The 21,934-nt window shown below is 47.7% G+C and overlaps 3 protein-coding genes across 3 annotated transcripts; 1 reads left to right on the top strand and 2 right to left on the bottom strand.

Annotated features, from left to right (window-relative positions):
- Positions 1-2,153: 2,153 nt before the first annotated feature.
- Positions 2,154-6,593, bottom strand: HD556DRAFT_1308143 (uncharacterized protein; the record flags this gene model as incomplete). The annotated part of the gene is made up of 18 exons (XM_041300092.1): positions 2,154-2,437; positions 2,539-2,572; positions 2,604-2,689; positions 2,739-2,812; positions 3,088-3,213; positions 3,284-3,318; positions 3,396-3,406; positions 3,545-3,654; positions 3,851-4,178; positions 4,230-4,743; positions 4,793-4,839; positions 4,921-5,316; positions 5,410-5,622; positions 5,665-5,847; positions 5,899-6,231; positions 6,287-6,364; positions 6,414-6,423; positions 6,579-6,593. 18 exons carry the CDS (start codon positions 6,591-6,593, stop codon positions 2,154-2,156), a joined length of 2,877 nt encoding a protein of 958 aa, XP_041160613.1.
- Positions 6,594-9,392: 2,799 nt separating this feature from the next.
- HD556DRAFT_1443011 (uncharacterized protein) lies at positions 9,393-11,790 on the bottom strand (the record flags this gene model as incomplete). The annotated part of the gene is made up of 7 exons (XM_041306546.1): positions 9,393-10,094; positions 10,149-10,600; positions 10,658-10,813; positions 10,867-10,982; positions 11,036-11,164; positions 11,219-11,553; positions 11,611-11,790. The coding sequence occupies 7 exons, from the start codon at positions 11,788-11,790 to the stop codon at positions 9,393-9,395; spliced, it is 2,070 nt and encodes a 689-aa protein (XP_041160612.1).
- An 8,504-nt stretch (positions 11,791-20,294) lies between these two features.
- Positions 20,295-21,608, top strand: HD556DRAFT_1308141 (uncharacterized protein; the record flags this gene model as incomplete). Its single annotated transcript, XM_041300091.1, has 10 exons — positions 20,295-20,313; positions 20,371-20,386; positions 20,467-20,488; positions 20,541-20,551; positions 20,601-20,657; positions 20,708-20,718; positions 20,768-20,824; positions 20,894-20,910; positions 21,064-21,173; positions 21,515-21,608. 10 exons carry the CDS (start codon positions 20,295-20,297, stop codon positions 21,606-21,608), a joined length of 414 nt encoding a protein of 137 aa, XP_041160611.1.
- Positions 21,609-21,934: the final 326 nt, after the last annotated feature.

Below are 21,934 nucleotides of genomic sequence, written 5' to 3'. Positions count from 1 at the left end.
GTGCATTGTTCGCGGCAATTCATGCACCTCTGCAGTCTTGCCTGGCACTTGGTCTTCACCGCCAGATGGAATCAACCTCACTACCTGTCAGTCAACCACAAACCACAAACCATGAACATCATCAGCGAGGCACTGCCGCACAACAGCACGCTCATCCTCGCACATGTCAAGTACTTCCATGTAGTACTACCTTCCTTGGCTGTGGCTGTGGTTTGGGCTTCTTGGTATGTTTCTCTTTCTTAACGACTTCAGGCTCACTTCCTTCACTAAAGTTCGGCCCACACTGTTGGCCAGCACTGTTTTAATGCAACCTGCTGCCGTGAATATGAAAACAATGCACATCCAGTTCTCCTTCGAATTCTGGTGCATATGGATCTCGGTCACCATGATTCCAGTGCTCAGGGAGACCCTTGTATGGGTTCCATCGGTCTTGGTGCGTGCCAACATCTTTTCCCCATTGTTCATTCCCTGCAGCACCTGCGGCCAACGAGAGTTCGAACATTCGCTGTTCGAGTATACCAAGGCACTCTAGATCAACGTCGACATCCATCACAGACAGATCATAGCTGAGTTGGAGGTCAAGCCAGGCCACCTGGAGTATCGCATTTGCTTCCTCTTCAGGAGTAGGTAGTGACTCGGAGTCCATGTCAAGTGCTGCTGAGTGACGTTCAGTCAAAATATTTTCGGCCATCTCCTGGAGTTGATTCTTCTTCCATTTTGCAACTACAATAGTGCATGCATGCGCATAGGTAGCACAGTTTAGCCAATTGACAATTTGTTTGGATGCACCAGGGATGTGATGGTAGACCCAGTTCGCAATCTGAGCACAGTCTGTAAGAGACAGATCACCACAATATGGCACAGTAGTGTGCTTGCAACCTGTTTTCTCTGATAGGTCGGCAAGGTACCCAAGCACTGGGACTGCATGGTGCATCTTCGCAGGATCAGGCTGCTCAAAAATATTTGTGAGGAGTTGACTGTGAGGAGCCAATGCTTCATCGATATTAACACTGTAGGGAATGTGTCGAAAGTTTGCGATGTCTTCGTGCTGAGGAACCTCGTGCGCATGTGTCCATCTGCCAAGCTATCATATGGATGTTAGAGTTTGCTATTGAATCTAAGAGTTGTACACACCCGAATCATGTGACAACGTTTATGATCTCCATAGAGTGCCACAACTAAGTCTCCCTTGCCAACCTCAAGTGGAGGTTGAGTGTCGGGTTTGAAAGAACAATGTCTCCACCATTTGACTGTATACAAGGTGACCTTTCCCCCAACCTGTCGACACGACTTGATCCTGACAGGGTACCAGTATTTGCCATGGCGTGCTAATGCTCCCTTTCCTGGTCTGTACATAGTAAATGAGTTGGTGCTATCACTTGCACATCCAGGGAAACCCACAACAAATGTTTCACCATAGGAATAGCTATGTGGCGGGAAATACTGTAAAGGATATAACATTGTGATCCTTGAATTATAGTAACAATTAGGAACTCTTACCGTTCAGGACGTCTAGTTTGTGTGAGCAAGACATGATCACCATATGGTGCACAGTCCGGAGTATCACAATAAAATGGCTTCTTTTTTGCCAAATTACTTGCCCGGCCATCCCTTTGGCAAGCAACATGAGACCAGCACTCGCAGTTATCACACTGAATGGCCACTTCACTCTCTTCCTGGAGATCTCCATGTTCGCGGCTTCCACACCTACAGTAGAAATCATACTCTGGAGTAATACTCGGAGGTTGCGGTGGCAGAGGTTGCTGAATCGGTATTTCGTCATCATTGTCTGGGACAAACAACTTTACCCTCTTGTGTTTTGGTGGCCTCAAGTGCAAAATAGATGGGGGGGGCTGTGAACTTTCCATAGTAGGTTCGAATTTTTTGCGAGATACATAGTCCACATATTTTGTTGATATCGTGGCATCCTGGGCCCAGAATCGCTTGAAATCTGACTGAATTGGGAGAGTGTCGTTGCACAATTGAATTTCCCGAGGTATTGATAGATCACTATCAGTCAACTGGCTCCCATTGTGCGAGGCAACAAACTCAATGTTGCACACCTGTTGCGCTAATGCCATCTGATGTGGGGAAAAGTAGTGTTGAGCTTCAGTCCCTCCACGAAGGTGATATATCACAGCGCAAGTGTTGTATCAAGGGGGTGGGGATATCAGGCGGTGTGTACCTGCGACATGGGTGTTTATTTTGGCCTTCCTATCCACTGTCGCATGACCACCCAACTTCATCCCATCGTAGTCGTAGATGTGCTTGTCGGGAGTGATATAATGAGCTATGAAATGATGGGAGGCAGGACTGAAAAATGCCCTACCAATGATATCATATACAACCCCTTGACGTTCCTCTGCCTTTCCATCTAGTGGTCGAATAGTCTGTGGAAAGTGCCATGATAAGCCATTGTTATCGTGTCCTTGAGTATCTTGATCGTCAATTTCGATAATTAATGTGATGGGTATATGAGAGCAAAAGGTAAGACATGTTGCTGTCCCGTTGCAATGCACTTCACCATCCAATACACACCAGCAGGAAGGTGTTTTTGCTGGTGGCTTCTTGACTTGGATCAAGTGTCGAAACCATTTACTTACATCACCATTGAATTGCTCCGCAGCAGATCTTTGCAACTGGAGATGAAAGACAGCCCTGGTCTTGCACACCGTTTGCCAGTGTGGATCTTGCATGAATGACGATTCATTAGATGGTGATCCAGAGCATGAACGTACATCGATCATATGAAGATGGAAGTACCCGTGCATGAATTTTGTGGTGCTGTTGTGTGGATAGTTGAGCAGTGATCCTAACCAAGTCTATAACACAAGCTCAGTCAAGGTCGTGCCCAGAGTATTTGTTAGTACATACAAAGATAGCTTCGAAAGGGTCCATGGCTGAGATTATCTTCTTGTCACAGAGGTCTTGTCTTACACTCTCTCATTGCGCAAACAAGATGCTAATAATGTCATCAGGTGCTGAGGGATCGGGGCCTTGTAGCACAGTGCGGTGTAGAGACTCATGCCTCTCATGGTGTGATATGGCAGTATTCACTAGGGAGCGCAACGCGCGCCATGCGCGCACCATTCCCGCGCTTTATGATGTATACGTGCGCGCGCTTTCCCGCGCTTGGTCGCCCTATAGCGCCAGCTTTCCGGAAGCATCCATCCACTGTCCACCAAGCTCTCTAGTGCGTGTATTTCCATCTCCCTTATTTACATATCATTCCACCTTTATTTATATCATGGACCCTTACTTACATACATATATCTTTACATACCTTACTCGGTAGCGCTTCGGCTCCGCGTGACAGCGCTTAGGCGCCGTATATAAGCGCCAGCATTACATACTATTAGGGAACTTTTCCAACTTAGACTCTACCTCCCACTTACCCACTTACCACCTAGAGAATATAGTTGCAATCTATTCTTTGACACCTCGCGCTCGTATCTCTTGTTATTCATCTAATCACCACTTAAGCAAACTCACACTTACTCTCACTTGTCTCCGCTCACGCGCGCTTCCCGCGCCTCGCGCGTACCTTCGCTTTCCCGCGCCTCGCGCGCACCTGCGCGCTTTCTCGCGCTTCGCATTGGCTGACCAGTAGCGCCTTCAGCGCCTACTCCTAGAACCTTGCTGCACTCGCTTCCCCTTTAGGGTCGAACGTACTTGTCTTCTCAAGAATAGCAGACTAGGCAACGCGCGACCTCACAACATTATAGATACAGTTTGGAGCATTCATTTGTTCCTCTCAGTATTGTTGTTTCTACAGCGGGCATTGAAAGCATGACTGAGGAGTGAAAGCGAGTCTTCATCAGTTAACTCTGACATTCGAGGACTGAATGACATCTCAAAGTCTCGTGAGACAGCGATGAAAAGCAGTTCAAGTAAAGTGTCAAGCCAGCACAAGTTATTCGACCACTTATAGGATGCTCGTTTGATGTCATTTAGGCGAGGCCGTTTGGTTGGAGATACTGATGCATCGTGGGAGGTCTCTCCATCAGTAAAACAATTGCCAAGTAGTTGACGAGCTGTATCAGGGGGGCGACCATCACTCCGAGCTCGTTTTTTGGCCGCAATCTTCTCTGGTGCACGCGAAGGATGTGTCATACCAAGCTCATCTTTCCATTTCTTCCAGAACTGACGTGAATTGCCATAGAAAAGAGGAATACCAGCTGCTCATCGAGGTTAGTGATTAAATAGCACATACAAGAATGTTCGCATACAAGAATTACCAGCTGATTGCAGCTGCCAATACTCAGAAAATGCCTGCAATGCACGTAATCCAGCCACAAAGCCATGAAATTTCCCAAGGCTGCAATATATTCGCCAATGCATGGCCTCCTCAAGATTGTACCAGAGGTTGTCTGGCATACGTCGAAAGGGAGTGAAGAGCATTTCAGCGCGCCCATCTGCCATCCACCAGTTCAACCAGCCCTCAGCCTTGGGATAGTCGCGAATAAGAGAAGCTGAAATAGATTTGAATGTCGCAAGGTCTTGGCACTGCAGGAGTTGAAGGACGCGGTTTGCAAACACTTCTGTCAGGGCAGGAGGAACAACACCACTGATTTTTTTGATGCGGGTGACCTGTGCATGAAAATGTTGGCGGCAGCCCTTCAATAGACTCCCAGCAGCTTCGGCAAGTTCTTCAGGTGGTCGAGTATTGTCTTCGCGAGCCATCCAGAATTCTACATATGCGTTGATGAAGCCTGCTCGCTCTGCCTGGCTGAAATCAATGACCTAGAATGAATGAACTCGTGAAAAACTGGTGTCGACATCATACACTCACATTGGCAAAAAGATCATCAGTGAGGATTATGTTTTGCCGTTCATACTCTCGAGTCATTGTTTCAAATAGTGCTCAGAAATGATGACGGTAGTGTGCTTCAGTACCACCATTTGACCACGTCATCACACCTGGCACCCAGCATTGGAGAGCATCACTGAAGACGGAGCTGATAATCAAGAGATCATTGCGCTCAGCCCAAAATCCATGGGCAGCATCAGATATGATACCATTACTGTGATTTTTGACAAGAAACGACAACATGATGGGCAACTGTGTGATGACAACAGCGACTGGCTCGAAGGTGTGGTAAATCACGAAATCCGGATGCTGGTGTTGGAACTCTGTAAAATCTGCAATAATATCCTTGCCTTGCCTCTTAGTGAACACCTTTTTTCTCTCGTGGTTCACCCTGGCCGTATTCAGAAGCAACGGAGAGATGGTTGCAACCGACTCCTGCGGTCCATTGATGCCCGGGCGGCCCATCACAAGCTGTGTTGCACCCATGCGGGGGTGCTCCTTGATGACTTGCCGGAAGTGATGTGATTCCAATTTCGTCAGATGCAGTCGTCATGGTGGGCAAATGTGGTGGTGAAAGCCTTGATGAACGAAGCACACACCCTCTGAAAATTTGAAAAGATCATAAATTATACCGCAATTATTATGGACAAGCATGGCACCACAAGAGCATGATGCCTTGAGCTGTTTGGCAATGAGTTTCTTGGTCGTAGTAGGACGGACAACAATAGCACACGATCCACCCTTGGATTCATGGTTGGCACATACAATGACACCATTGCAGTGTCGACGAGTGCACACACCTTCCTGCCACTCTAAGGCATCAAGCGAGCCTCTATGTTGCTTTCAAGGCGCACCTAGACCCTCGCAAGCCCAGTGGACATGGAAATCATTGACCTCAGGTCGTTTGGCATCTTCACATGAGTAAATTCGTGTGATGTGGCCATCAGGCCAGACGTCCCATTCGATATCACCACCAGTAGGTGCCTGGGGTTGGTGTACAGCAGAGGTGCGTGCAGTTGGATCAGTCGAGTCAATACCTTAGATAGATTAATCACAGCTCCAGCCTTGAACGTGCTGATTGTACTTACTAGTAGCAGGTGGCTTTTGAAGGTTTTGTCTAGGTGGCTCGTCAATCATGCGCGTAGTTGAATTGCTGACCTGAGAAGGGATTGGCCAATTTGTATAAGGCTGATCTCGCACAGGAGGCTGTGGAGGCGCGGGGGGGTGTTGCAAAGGCAGAGTAGGGTGAACATCTAGGGTAGGTTGTGGAGGCGCTGGGGGGTGTTGCAAAGGCGGAGTAGGGTGAACATCTAGAGTATATTGCTGCGAAGTCACTGGCGGGTGTTGCAGGGGTGGTGTAGTGTGAACACCCGAGGTATAGTGCTGCGAGTGATGTTCTGATTCAAAGACACGGACGGAAACTGGAGGCACCAAGTCAAGGCTTGGCGCAGTGAAAGAGAAAGGCCAAATACTCACCATCGACACGGAAATGTTCATTGGGTGTAGCAGTGCGAGGTTGCGTCGTCACAGTTTCTGTGTGACTGAAACCGGAGACTGGAGAACATCAGGACGCCAGCCTCTGAGTGATTATTAGGTCACTTACTTTTCTTGACCTAAGAGGGGCTATGGGACACTCCTGCAGTATCAAGCTGCGAGGCGTCACACTTGCATGGGCTCCTGGGCTGAAATAAGTTACTGATAAAGCTCTGGCGGGTGTTATCATGATGCAATCGGCACAATTCAAGAATTAAACTTGACATCAACGTACCGGAATTATTCTCATTCAGGCGAGCATGGAGTTAGAAGCAGGATGGGACAATGAGCGTGATATTATGAGCATAAGAAGGGATATGGTATCAAAAAAATATGCTAGCCCAATATTAGTGGCTGTGCCACATAGTGTGTTGCGACATGCGTCTGACTCGGAGGTCTGAGTCGTATATAAAGGCTCCGGACATGCAAAAAGGCTGTAGAATCCATGCTAGCCAGTCACCGGCCGGTAGACATAGAATCAGTGCTGGCCAGTCTGTCTAGGAATTCTAGTAATAGCATTGACAAGCATATTGCAAACACTGTATGATATGCAGAACCTGTGCTGGCCAGATTGTATAGTATATTAGTACAGGATGAGCTTATTGTGTAATATTGGATCAGGCCAGCCTAAGATTTACAGAGGGTAATATTAGGGTGGCCATTCAGTCAATATCCTACTTACATATGTAATGTGTTGATTTGCTAATCTATATATCTAGTTATGACTATAGATAATGCTCGGCCTGTATGTCCTGAGGTGACATAGAAGGGTAATGGCCAGGACTTAAGGACTAGTCATATACCTAGACTACTAATATATGCTACTGCAAATAACTTAGGGTGATCTGGCCAGCTTGTCTGTGGGCCATGTGGAGCAATGACGGCCAGTGTATGGTGTATAAAAAAATTATTGGGCCTGGCCAATGTGCCTATTTCCCACATAGAGGGATGGTAGCCAGGATGTGATAAGCTGGCCCAGCCAGCACGATGGCTATGTGGCCTATGACCATGGCTGGCCATTTGTGTAGAAAATTATTAGACCTGGCTGACTGGTCTATGGCCCACGTAGATGGATGGTGGCCAGGAGGTTATAAATTTAAAGGTGGCATGGCCAGCATGGGTTTTACATAGGCTACAGACCAGACAGGCCATCCAGTGTACTATAGAATAGACTTACCAGGTTGGCCAGTTTGCCCATGCTACCTTTAGATTTATAACATCCTGGCCGCCATCCCTCTACATGGGCCATAGACCAGTCGGCCAGGTCTAATAATTTTCTACACTAAATAAGGTAGTCTATTCTATGGTACATTATATGGCCAGACTTGTCTGTAGGCCATGTAAAACCCATGCTGGCCATGCCACCTTTAAATTTATAACATCCTGGCCGTCATCCCTCTATGTGGGCCATAGACCAGTCGGCCAAGGCTAATAATGTTCTACACTACATAAGGGTAGTCTATTCTATGGTACATTATATGGCCAGACTTGTCTGTAGGCTATGTAAGTTGGCCAGCCCTAATGATTTTCTTGTAAGTGTCATATCCCGTATTCCGGACCTACATCCAACAATATTCCCACGCCTCATCCGGACCTTCGGACGCCCTATCCATGTCTCCAGTCCTCTATCCATCCGGATCCCTGCACCCCTACACATCCACATCCACATCCACATCCCTTTACCTCCATACCTCAGCTAGCCTGCATCAGTCATCCTTTGTCCCATCACCCTAATGTCATATCCCATATATCCACGTGTCTCATCTGGACGTCTGGTCCGATCCAGTCTGGTCCGATCTGATCTGATCCGATATACGATAAGCTTCCTAATTCATTCCTGTGCATATAACGTTAACACAGCCTATTCCTCTATTCGGTATTCCTTGTCCTCGGTATCTCGGTTATACTTACTACCGGTATGCTTACTGATCCATTAACCTATGCTTCATTTCCGACTCGCGCTTGATAACTTTGCTTATGCTTCATACATAGCCTCAGACGCTTGCTTACTGATCTTTCCGTTATTTCCTTAGTATATAAACTCTTGTATATGTCCTGTAGTTCCTCAGTCTGAATATCATATTAGTCCTTGCACTAGATCTCACTCTAAGTCCTCACATCAGTTCTAGTCTATCGACTTAGTCAATATCCATCTCGGGCCTAGGGAGAAATTCCCTAGGCCAGAGCTCCGCTTATCCGATCCCTGCTCATCCACTTATCTGATCCTCCGAAGTTTCCGGACGTTCGTCCGAAACTTTCCCGCGGTCCTCCGGACCTATTCTGCTTTGGACTTTGTCCTTGCAGCCTTTCCTCTGTTTGCTTCTACTTAGGACTTGTCCTAAGTAGCCATTACACGTATCCGTATCAGGACGAAACCTCATCGTAATTTCCGGAAGTTCCTCCGGAACTTTCCCGCACTCATCCGGAAATTACTTGCACTCGTCCAGAAAGTCCTTCCGAACTTTCCCGCGCTTTGGACATCCTTTGGACATCATTCTGAAATTAAGGGCACATACTCGGGTAAGGGGCGCAGCGCATGAGCTGAAGCCAAGCCCCTCGGAATCAGTCCTACCCTTTGTGCACGGTCTTAACAGTAAGCTCAAGTATTATACATGATAGACAACACTATACACCAGGTAGTTTATTCCAAAGTACACTGAATGGCCAGTTTGGCTTGTAGAGACCAGTCGGCCAGGTCTAATAATTTTCTACACTAAGGAAGGTAGTCTATTCTAATGTACACTGAATGGCCAGTTTGGCCTGTAGCCCATGTAGAAGCCATGCTGGCCATGCCACCTGTGGATTTATAACATCCCAGCCGCTGTCCCTCTACGTGGGCCATAGGCAAGTTGGCCAGGGCTAATAATTTTCTACACTGACTGGCCAGCCATGATTGTAGGCCACATAGCCAATGTGCTGGCCAGGTCAGCTTCAGATATATCTATATCATGTCGACATTTGTATATTAAGACAAAGTATGATACCTAAGAGGATAATGACCAATGTGTTCTCTATTTAACAGCTCTGAAGACAATACACAAATATTTGACTAAAGAATATTCTTCCTAGAGGGTTGCCTAGATCTGGTGGACCGACGAATTGGTTCCTCTTCAATCCTGGCCTTCTTAGTCTTCACTGAGGAAGTCTGGTTTCTCACCCTTTTCTTCCCTTTGGATTTGCCTGCCTTGTCGTCCTTCTCCACCTCCTGCATCTGCACATCCGAATCTCCTGTCACCTCCTCCTGCTCATCATCCTGGTCCTTCTCCTTCTCCTTCTCTTCCTTGTCCTTGTCCTCTTCTTCTTCCTTATCCTCTTCCTCGTCCTCCTCCTGGTCCTTGTCCTCACCATCAACTCCCCCCATTTCCCCCTGATCACTGTCATTAAAGTTACCTGATGTAGCCTTCATCGCCAACTCAATGAGGCCTACAATGGAGCTTGCAGTGTGGCTGATTGCACTGTCCACCTTAATCATACATTGGAGGTCCATGATTGAACTGGCCAAGTAGGAGGGGGTACCAGGTAGGGCCTCCTCTTCTTCATACTCTATGACTCGTTTGCAGTCTCTCAAAATCAAACCCAGGCCCAAGACCACTAGGGCAGCTGAGTGCGAAGACCTGATTGAGGCATTTGTCAATAGCTCCAAGCTGGCCATCACCATGTCCTGTGACCTGTGCAGATACTCAGGAAGGTAAGACTCTCCACAATGCCAATCAACCCATGGAGGTAAGTCAAGCTCCTCTTGTGGTATCGGCTAGTGAATGAGTTATGATCAATACATTCCCAAGATTGATAATAATACACTTACAAATTTTTCCGTCATGTTAGCAAGATCCTTGACTGCATCTACGAGCTCCAGGTAAGAGCTATCAGTGCTGAGAGCATCTAAAAATTCAAAACGACGGTCAAGTGAAACCTCAGCTGGTGATGCTACAGCTAAAGTAGCACCCAGTCCAGCTAGACTATGCTGTTCTTCTTCAGAGGTAACTTCGTCATATGGTTTCACCTTCCTGGAACTTGCTTTGTCCCTTTTACTGTGTCTCATGTCCGATGGTCTTGCCTTGATAAAAGAGACAAGCCTCTTGTTTGCCGTGCTCCGACTCTCCCAATACCTCCAGATGACACTGATATCCTTCGATCTCATGTGAGAGGGGTCACAGATGAGAAGATTATCTGGAACAGAACTAGCCGCCAAATACTGTGACGGACAAGGAGTGATGGTACGCCAGGGCACAGGCTTACTACTGCCAGTGAAAACTTCTACAGAAGCAAACCCAATCAGCAAGCATATAGTAAATTCATGACGAAGACACCTACTGTATGCAGCATGAAAAATCATACATACGAGTTCTTGTTGATCCTTGAGTCTGATACCATCGCAAGAAGGAAGTTGGGCATAGCCTTCATCGTCCAAAATGAGTTCAGGTAGTCCATGTTCCTCCTCTTCCTTGTCGTCTTGATCAGCTGTTGGGTCTATTGATTTATAGTCAATTAATGTTTATAAAATGAAGTGATAGTAACCATACAAAATTCGCCCTTCGCCCACTCAGCAAAAAACTCGAACCCAGTTGAAGTCCACTCTTTGATACTGTCTGAGCTGACAGAGAAACTTTTTTTGACATTCCTAGGCTGAGATTCATGTCTAGAGGAGTATAGTTTAGTAGTTTTAAGATATATAAACGACCTAATACTCACAAGGTGACATTCAATGTCTGATTTGCTTGTTTTTTGTGACTGACAAGCATCACGACTTGGCAACCCATAGTTCGACGGAGTTGTTCAGAAAAATCTTCAAGGACTTTCTTGAGATTATTCTTACGATACCTGCCAGCCGATGTCAGACTTGAAATCTTGACAAAAATTTTTTACTGAGCTCACATAACCTGGCTTTCTTCTGGTGCCCCCTCTGTGTTCCACTTCTCTCGTGCATAATCGACTTCTTTCTTCTGTGTCAATGACATTTGGTTGAACCATTCTCGCGCATGACAAGTACGAAACTTGATGGGATCCTTCACACCTTTTCTCACCTGCTCTGCCTTGTCGAATTCATCCATTTCTTGTTTAAACAATCTCTGAGCCACGTCCCAGTCGGTCAGCTTTTTCTTATAGAAAGCAGCTTCCTTTGGACGGGCACTAATCTCCCTTGCCTTTGCAGCTCCTTCCTCATCAGATTCTTCTTCGTCAGGTTTTTGTCCGTAGTATTTCTTGATTGCCTGCAAGTAGTGTATTAATAGACCTGTCAAATATTCTAACATCAGTAAAAATAATACCTTCTTCAAAGGACTTGGCAAAGGCACTTGTTCGCCTTGTTCCTTGTGAGCTGCAACTATGGCCTTTCGAATTTTCTTGATCACATGAGACCGCTCCGACTTTGAATCTTTGGCAGCCAAGAACTTGGATTTATAACTAACAAGGATAGCTCTGAAGCTACTGGTCCAGTCTGAAGACATAGTTATATGACTGGAAGGTATTGTTTAAAAAAAGTAATGCTGTGGATTAACAGTACTAGGATGTCTGAATGGTAAGAGTGCGGCTGGCCAGTGATCTCAGTCAAAAGATTCTGATCAACAAACATGTCGTATGGATCATGTGATCGCATTTAAGTCATGTGATCGTGATTGATTCACATGACTTAAACACGATCACATGATCCACGCGACATGTTTGTTGATCAGAATCTTTTGACTGAGATCACCGGCCAGCCGCACTCTTACCATTCAGACATCCTAGTACTGTTAATCCACAGCATTACTTTTTAATTTTGAGAGCACATCAAATCAAAATAGATTCAGTACTGTAGACATACGACAAGAGACATGTAGATATAAGACATGAAGGGCAAGGCCTACAGGGCAAGTTGGATCCAAGATGACTGAGCCGATTTACCATGTGTAAGAACTCTTGTCAAATTCTCCGGTTGACGAAACTCGAAGGACTGGGTGCAATTCTCATTCTTACATTCAAAAAAATAAACCTTGTGATGGTTTACCAAAGTCCATGAGTCAACCCACCCACACTTGGGGCATTGAACAGGAAGGTACTGCCCCCAAGGGCGAGACACAGTATGGGTCCATGCGAACTTGGTGACGTTCAACGAGTCGGAATTCTTCACCAACAATAAAATGTCGGAGTGCCGACCCAAGTTGAGAGAGTGAGTCAGCATAAGAGGGAATGTGTGGCTGATAGAGAATCACTCGATGATGACACGCTCGATGAATGCGAGAAGGAGATGTGTGGTGAAGCTTGGCTGGAAACGTACTGCATTGAAGGCTACAGTAGCGGAAAGTTGATGTCTAGTATAACCGCTGTAGAAACAACAATACAGAGAGGAACAAATGATGCTCCAGACTAAATCTGTAAATGTTGTGAGGTCGCGCGTTGCCTAGTCTGCTATACTTGAGACGACAAGTGCGTTCGACCCTAAAGGGGAAGCGAGTGCAGCAAAAATCTAGTAGTGTGTGCCGAAGGCGCTACTGGTCGGCTGATGCGAAGCGCGAGAAAGCGCGCAGGTGCGCGCGAGGCGCGGGAAAGCGAAGGTACGCGCGAGGCACGGGAAGCGCGCGCGTGCGTGAGCGGTAATGAGAGAGAGTAAGAGTGAGTTTGCTTAAGTGGTGATTAGATACTAGACAAGAGATACGAGCACGAGGTGTCAAAGAATAGATTTCTACTATGTTCTCCTAGGTAGTATGTGGGTGGTAAGTGGGAGGTAGAGTCCAAAGTTCGAAAGTTCCTAATAGTATGTAATGCTGGCACTTATATATGGCACCTAAGCGCTGTCACATGGAGCTGAAGCGCTACCGAGTAAGGTATGTAAAGCTATATGTAAGTAAGGGTCCAAAATAAAGGTGGAACAATACACAGATAAGAGAAATGGAAACATACGCACTAGAGAACTTGGTGGACAGTGGATGGATGCTTCCGGAAGGCTGGCGCTATAGGGCGATCAAGCGCAGGAAAGCGCGCGCGCGTATACATTGTAAAGCGCAGGAATGGTGCGCACATGGCGCGCATTGCGCGGGAAAGCTGCACCTCATATAGGGATAGCTGCAGATAGCACACAGAATGGTGCTGCAAGTTCGTGCAATGAACTCCCTAGTGAAAAGTGCCATATCACACCATGAGAGGCATGAGTCTCTACACCGCATTAAATCAGACACAAGACGGATCAAAAATAGCTTACTTGAGTACTGAGGTCTTCAAGTTTGTGTCATATCCCGCGTTCCGGACCCGGACCTATCACACTCATCTTTTCCGGATTTCCGGATCCGGCCGACTTCTATGTATCGTCCGGATCTGACCCGCGTCTAACTTCCACGCCTTATCCCTTTGGTATTTCCCTTATCAGTTAGTACGCTTTATTTTCCGTTCCTTATTCATTTCCGTCTTCATTTTACTAAGTTCCGATAGACTAGTGATAGTCGTACCATATGTTTTCTTCATAGCTTTACATAGCTTCGCACTGCACTTACTGTTCTCCGTTATGTCCTCAGTAGTATATAAACCCCTGTACAATCTCTGTAGTTTCCTCAGTTCGAATATCATATTAGACTCTGCTCATTCTCTCCTCCGTCCGACTTGAGTTTCTCTCTCGTCGACCTCCGCTCGTCTTAGGATCGACTCCTATAGACTTGACACCTCCGCCTCTACCTCTGGTAGTCCTCCGCTGTTTCCTTTCTAGTTCGGACTTCGTCCGGATTAGTCTTATCTCTTGTTTCCGACCGTCCGCCGGAATTCCCGCGCATCGGACATCGGACTCCGGACATCGCCCGATGCCCTCCGGACATCGCCCGATGCCCTCTGGACATCGTCCGGTAACCTTCGGACATCGTTCGACAACCCTCGGAAGTTAGGGGCACGTACTCGGGTAAGGGGCGCAGCGCACGAGCTGAAGCCAAGCCCTTCGGATCCGACCCTTGAGCACGTTCTTAACAGTATATTCGAACTCACACCTTACCGAGTATACTTACATCTGACTTCATGGCACCTACACGGGCGCAGACCGCTCTTAATGCAGCGGGTGTTGTAACCGCCCGACGCGACTCTACTCCCATAGTCGATGCCTTCCTCAGTTTCTCACAGCGTCGCGCTAGTGCGCAAGGCGCTGCCTCCAGCATCTCACAACTCATGAATCGCCCACATCCGTCTACCCCCACCCCCACACCCGCCGGAAATCTTCCGCACAATGATTCCGACGATGAACTTGCCCTAGGCGGTAACCCGCCGGGAGGAGGTGGCGGAGATCCGGATGATGAACCTCCGGAAGACCCGACTGACGATGAAAACGAAGGTCTAGGTCCACAAGACTTGGTCTTCCTCCGGCTATCCCAAGCCATCAATAACCTGGCACGTAACAACTGCCAATCCTCCGGATCCGGTGATCCTAAAGTCAAAGTCCGAGAACCGGATACCTTCGATGGCACTGAGCCCCGGAAACTCCGGGCGTTCTTTGTCCAATGTGAGCTTAACTTCCAAGCTAAGCCGAAATCTTTCCGTACCGGCCGAACTAAGGTCAACTTCGCGCAATCATACCTCAAGGGCATGGCCCTTGAATGGTTTGAGCCGGACCTCCTTTCGGATGATCTAACGGATCGTCCGGACTGGATGGATGACTACTCCGAGTTCATGTTAGAACTCCAAACTAACTTTGGACCTCATGACCCGGTCGGAGATGCGGAAATGCAGCTGGAACAGCTCTATATGCGCGACGGACAGCGCATCAACAAGTACGTTGTAGAGTTCCAGCGGCTAGCTTCCCAAGTCCGAGGTTGGGGCGACGGAGCTTTGCGCCGTCAGTTCTACAACGGACTTCCGGCTCGCATCTAGGACGAAATCAGTCGTCAAGGAAAACCCACCACTCTGTCCCAATACAAAACTCTCGCCCAGACTATCGACGCTCGATACTGGGAACGCAAGGGAGAAGTCTCCCGCGAAACCAAACCCTCCGCATCCGCGCCTCCTGCTAAGCAGTCAACTTCCACTTCCGACCGGAAAGATTACTCCGGCGGAAAATCCGGAAACGCTTCGGCTTCCTCCTCCGCCAAACTTCCGGACTTAACGTCCAAGCTCGGAAAAGACGGTAAACTCACCTCCGAGGAGCGCCAGAGGCGCATGGAAAAGAAGCTCTGCCTCTTCTGCGGCGGACCCGGTCACACTGCCCGGGACTGCCTAAAGTCCACTTCCCGTGCGGCCAAAGGTCGTGCTAGCACGGTGACTCCGGAAGCCAAACCGGAGGTCTCGGAAGAGACAAAAAATTAGTCCGCAACCCTCTTGACTCCGTGCGGGATGAGGGTTGCGTTGACTCAACCCGTGCAATGGAGCTACGTCTCAATGCTATTTCCTTTTCCGATCCGAACTCTCTAGTACCATCCGTCTCTATTTCTACTTTTCCCGATATTTCTCCGTTCCCGGCTCTAGTAGATTGTGGTTCCTCCCATTGTTTTATAGAAAGCAAGCTAATCCGAGAAAATAACATTCCAACCTATGCAATTCCTCCGCTTCCGCTCCATCTGTTTGATGGTACTTCTAATGCCACTATTACCGAGGCAGTAGATTTACCGATCCGGTTTCTGACCGGCGTGGTTACCTCCGAAACATTTTATGTTACTCCGTTGGACTCATCCTGTTCCATCGTTCTAGGATATAGCTGGCTCACCCGACACAATCCGTTGATTGACTGGGTAAAGGGCAGCATCGATTTCCATCCGATTCCTCATGGAGTGCCTCCGTCCCCTCCGACCTCTTTTCCGCCGGCTCTGGCGGAAATCCCTTCCTCAACCTCGCCGAGTTCCTCCGCTGATAAAACCGTTCCTAATATTTCCCTAATCAATGCAGTTGCCTTTTGCCGGGCCTGTAAATTAGAGGGATCGGTCCAGTTCAGTATTTTTGTTCGTCCGTCCGGTGTCAATCTCCGCTCCACTACACTCTCCTCCGAACCTCCGAACCTATCCGGAATCCCTTCGGAATATCACGAGTATGCGGATGTCTTTGATAAGGGCAAAGCCGGACAGCTCCCTCCCCATCGTCCCTGTTACGACTAGGATAGGTCGAGCTCTCCCTAGGCGGATTGCCTAATCTGATAGCGGGCTCGCTACTGGAGAGACGGGGATCTTCTCTCGAATGAGAGGTTCGGGGGTTCCACTAAAGGTAGCGTCGGCTTTCCTTTAGGTGCGGCTTAGACTGAGTGATTGGGGTGATCACACAGAGGAAGTTCTGAGTAAAACCTAGTAGAATCAAGTAGGGAATATACATGATTCTGTCTGCTCTATATACTGTCGTCCGTGTGCACAGACCAATACTACGTTTGGTAGGTAGGTATGAGTGTGTCTATACAAGGGCATCTTATCTGATGCCATGCGGGCGATTATCTGTACATGAGGCGTTGCACGCCTCTTCTATCAGTCCTCAAGGCTAAACATGCCTTGTAGTTTAACTGCGCATGCTGCGGCATGCGGCTTGTCTTCTGACCATGAGGCAGAGCTTCCCCATGATCCGGGTCGAGGACCATCTAGGTCCGTCCAGATGTTGCCTAGGCTGGTCTAGGTCATCTAACGGCATCCAGGCCGTTCTAAGCATCTCTACGAGTCTCCGTTGAGTCGGTAAGTCTTCCAATGACGGTGTATAGGCGGGATAGGGGCTAAGGTCATGATGACCTCCGTAGGAGGGGTTCTCGGTTACATGTTATTGTAACAGTCCCTATGATCTGAAGATCGATTTGGAAGAAGGAGCGGCTCCGCCCCTTGGCACCATCTATTCCCTTTCTCCGGTTGAGCTTGTAGCTCTTCGCAAATTCCTTGATGAGAATATTGCGACCGGACTTCTTCGTTCCTCATCCTCTCCGCACGGAGCCCCTGTCCTATTCGTCAAAAAGAAGGACGGCTCCCTACGCCTCTGTGTAGATTTCCGAGGACTCAATAAAATCACAAAGAAAGACCGCTACCCGCTTCCCCTCATTTCCGACCTTCTCGATTCTCCGAGCCGCGCTAAAGTTTACACTAAGATCGACCTCCGGTCCGCATACCATCTAGTCCGGATGGCGGAAGGAGACGAGTGGAAAACTGCTTTCCGGACGCGCTACGGCTCGTATGAATGGTTGGTTATGCCGGAGGGTCTCACCAATGCTCCGGCGGCTTTCCAGCGCTTTGTCAATACCATCTTTGCCGATATGCTTGACATCTGTGTTATTGTGTACCTCGACGACATCCTCATCTATTCCGCAGACCTTGCATCCCATAAAAAACACGTCCTTGAAGTCCTCCGACGCCTCCGGAAGCATTGGCTATATGCTAAACCGGAGAAGTGCGAATTCCATTCCGACTCTGTAGAATACCTCGGTTACCTCCTATCTCCGGCCGGACTTACAATGTCCTCCGACAAAGTCCAGACTATCTGCGACTGGCCGGAACCTCGGAAAGTCAAGGATATTCAATCGTTCCTCGGATTCGCCAATTTCTATCGTCGCTTCATCTTTAACTACTCAGATATTGTAGTTCCGCTTACGCAGCTCACTCGCAAGGATGCTCCCTGGAATTTCTCCGAGGATTGCCGGAAATCTTTTGAAACACTCAAGAAAGCCTTCACTACCGCTCCGGTGCTTACGCACTGGATGCCGGATGTTCCTATCGTCGTTGAGACGGACGCTTCTGACTACGCTATCGCCGGAATACTTTCTATAGTATGTCCGGACCAGGAGCTCCGCCCGGTTGCTTTTTACTCCCGGACCCTTTCGGCTCCGGAACTCAACTATGACACCCATGATAAGGAACTTCTAGCTATCTACGAAGCTTTCCGGTCCTGGCGACACTACCTTGAAGGCTCTGCCGAGCCGATAGACGTCGTCACGGATCACAAGAACCTTGAGTACTTCGCTACCACAAAACTCCTCACCCGCCGCCAGGCCCGCTGGTCGGAATACCTTCACCAGTTCAACCTCATTATCCGTTTCCGACCCGGAAAACTCGGAGCTAAGCCCGACTGCCTAACTAGACGTTGGGACGTCTACCCCAAAGAGGGGGATAAGGACTACGCTCAAGTTAATCCACACAACCTCCGGCCAATATTTACCACAGAACAGCTCGCTTCGTCCCTCCGGGCATCACACCTAGCAATTCCGGTGCTCCGGACAGCTGTACTGATGGATGTCGAGCAGCTTCATAAGGACATTCTGTCCGCCCTCCCTAATAACCCTATTGCTTCCTGTCATCTTCCAGATCCGTCGGACCCGAGATGGACAGTGGACGAGAGTGGTTTCCTCCGTTGCGACAACCGTATATACGTTCCAGAATCCAATGACCTCCGTCTCCGAGTGCTCCGGAATACGCACGACCACCCGCTATCCGGACATTTCGGTCAGAACCGGACCCTGGAAGTTATCCGTCGGGAATATACCTGGCCCGGAATCCGCGCATATGTGAAGGACTATGTTAAGTCCTGCACGACCTGCGCCCGAGCTAAAGTTCCGCGACACAAACCATACGGATTATTGGAACAACTTCCCATTCCCGAGAAACCGTGGAATTCTATATCCATGGACTTCATCGAACAACTCCCTGATTCCTCCGGCTTCACAGCCATCCTGGTAGTCATAGATCGACTATCCAAGCAATCCATATTCATTCCGACCTACGACACCATCACCTCTCCGGACCTCGCCCGGTTATTCCTCCTCCATGTGTTTTCCAAGCACGGAGTTCGTTTCCCACTTCTTCCGGTCGCTCGGAAAAGCGTTAGATATGATCCTCCATTTCACCTCCGGATATCATCCGGAAGGTGACGGACAAACCGAGCGAGCTAACCAAACCCTAGAACAATACCTCCGGATCTACTGCAACTATCAGCAGGATAATTGGTCGGAACTGTTACCCTTGGCCGAATTTGCTTACAACAATGCTCCTAGTGCTACTACCGGAGTTTCACCATTCTTCGCCAATAAGGGTTATCACCCGAACATTTCCATACATCCGGAGCGTGATCTTTCCTCCGCCCGCGCCCGGGATTATGCTATAGATTTAGATGAGCTTCACCAATTCCTCCGAGAAGAAATGTCCCTTGCCCAAGCAAGATATCAAGGACCCGCGGACGCTAGACGGAAACCCGCTCCGGACTTCAAAGTCGGAGATCAGGTCTTCGTCAAAGCAAAATATTTCCGCTCGACCCGACCATCGAAAAAGCTCTCGGAAAAGAATCTCAGACCATTCGACATCATCGCTCGTCCCGGCACCCACTCCTTCACCATCCATCTTCCGGACGCTATGCGATCCGTGCACCCCGTATTCCATGTCTCTCAGTTAGAACCCGCAACTCCGAACACTATCCCTAATCGCATCCAGTGCTCGTCCACTGATCTGTCGCGACAAACAAGACAGAACTGTAGGTAGATGTAGATAGTTGTGGTTAGTTGAAATGTTAAAGAAAAAGAACTTTGATTATGCACATTGTTATGATCTGTTCTCTCCTCCTCCTCAATCCTCACAGTCCCCACTTCTACCCTCGAAACGGTCAAAACGGCACCAGGTAGTTTGAGGGTGACACGAGGCGCATTACCACCAGTCGACTTCTTGCAGGTTTGTTTGGTCCGAGGGGGCATGGCATAGTCGTGGGTGCTGGGATCGCAGATGCTGATATGACGGCTGCTGCTGGGTAAACGCGAAAGGCAGAAACAATGGTAACAAGCTGAGAACAATGGTATAGTATTAGTATTGAGACTACAAATGGTAGATGTGCTGGACTTGCAAGTTCACAAATTTGCGACACAAACACATCCAAACAACAAACAATACCAAATAGACACGTGGTTCAAAGTTCAAAGTTCAAACGCACTGTTGACTTTGCTCTTTCCACCCATCTTCACACTACACACCTTTTCCTTTCTCATTATTCTATGATACACGCTAATTCTATGGTACCCTTTGGGTCCTTGCAGGGCTGCAGCCTGCAAGGATCCAAAGGATCTACCATAATGTCAACTTTCATGCGCAGTAAGTTTTTTCTTCGTTGTGTACTGTTTGCTAATGTTTATCTCTACAGCCACTTAGCATCTCCCACTCAATGGTAAGTCTTTTGCATAGTTCACCACTAGCTAATTTCGCTCTTTAGTTCTAGTGTTCTCTATATAGTGTGTCCTTCATTAGGTTCACTGTGCGCTGCTCAATGGTAAGTCTTTCATTGCGTTCACTACGGCGCTAATGTCTCTCTTTAGTTCTAGTGTTTTCTCTGGTGCGTCCTTCACTCCGTTCACTGTGCGCTAATGTTTCTCTCTCTCCAGTGTCTTATTTCATGTCTCTCCTGCGGCTAGATTCGGTGCGAGGATTTTTGCTCAATGGTAAGTCTTTCATTGTGTTCACTACAGCGCTAATGTCTCTTTATTTCTAGTGTTTTCTCTGGTGCGTCCTTCACTCCGTTCACTGTGTGCTAACATTTCTCTCTCTCCAGTGTCTTGTTTCATGTCTCTCCCACGGCTAGATTCGGTGCGAGGATTTTTGCTCAATGGTAAGTCTTTCATTGCGTTCACTACGGCGCTAATGTCTCTCTTTATTTCTAGTGTTTTCTTCTCTTTAGTTCTAGTGTTTCCTCTGGTGCGTCCTTCACTCCGTTCACTGTGCGCTAACATTTCTCTCTCTCCAGTGTCTTGTTTCATGTCTCTCCCACGGCTAGATTTGGTGCCAGGATTTTTGCTCAAGTCCGTGTTTCTTTCTGTTCACTGCCTACTAATCTCTCATTCTCTCTAGTATCTTTTGATGTCTCTCTGGTTCTGGGGGCTTATATCTGCGGTGCATACCACTTGTGAGTGGTTCCCACTGTTGAATCTGGGGGCTTCTATTTGCGGTGCATACCACTTGTGAGTGGCTCCTGCTCTTGATTATGAGGGCTTGCCTGTGGTGCATGCCATTTGTGTTCATGATGAGCGGTGATTTTTACTTATTCACACCTAAGTCACATCTGACTTAGAAATATTTCTAGTCTCACAAGACTTCGACGCAACATCAATTTCAGAAGCTCAGTGCCATATTTGATGTTGGGCAACATTTTTATCATCTGTAAGTGTGCATACTACTCAAAAACATTTCTCGCTGATAAATCTTACAGGACTTTGTCACAATATGACTTTGAAAGCTAAGTGCCTTGCTTTGATTATAACTATATCTCATTGTTCAGCAGGGTCGTAAATTTACTTTGTAGATTTTCTTCAGAGTGTATGGCTTCGGTGAGGAGGGGCCCCCTCATCGAAGTCGTGCACTTCCCTAATTTTTTCTTCATGTGGTTTGCGTTATGAAAGTCTTAGTAATTGAATGTTTATGTACTACTTTGTCCTGCTATACATGTCTCGAAGATGCTCATTTTTGCCGCTGTGAAAAGTCACGTGACCGTGGAAATATTCCTTTAAAGGAAACAAGGTATCGTCCTATGAATTGGATCTGGGCTATGATGACATCTGAGTAGTATAAGGTCCAATGTTAACATCAGTATTCTGTGTTTTGAGTAGTATACTCAATATATGATAGCATCTTATAGAGGCTAGGTGTGATAAAGCTGACAACAATCATTGTTGAGATCAAGGCTGGAAAAGATGATGGTTCAAAGCTGACAATGATAATTTGC

This window comes from Suillus plorans (genome assembly GCF_016647745.1).
Source record: "Suillus plorans strain S12 chromosome Unknown HD556scaffold_26, whole genome shotgun sequence".
Lineage (NCBI taxonomy): Eukaryota > Fungi > Basidiomycota > Agaricomycetes > Boletales > Suillaceae > Suillus > Suillus plorans.
Note: the sequence above shows the minus strand (reverse complement) of the source record. Positions and strands in the feature narration are given on the sequence as shown.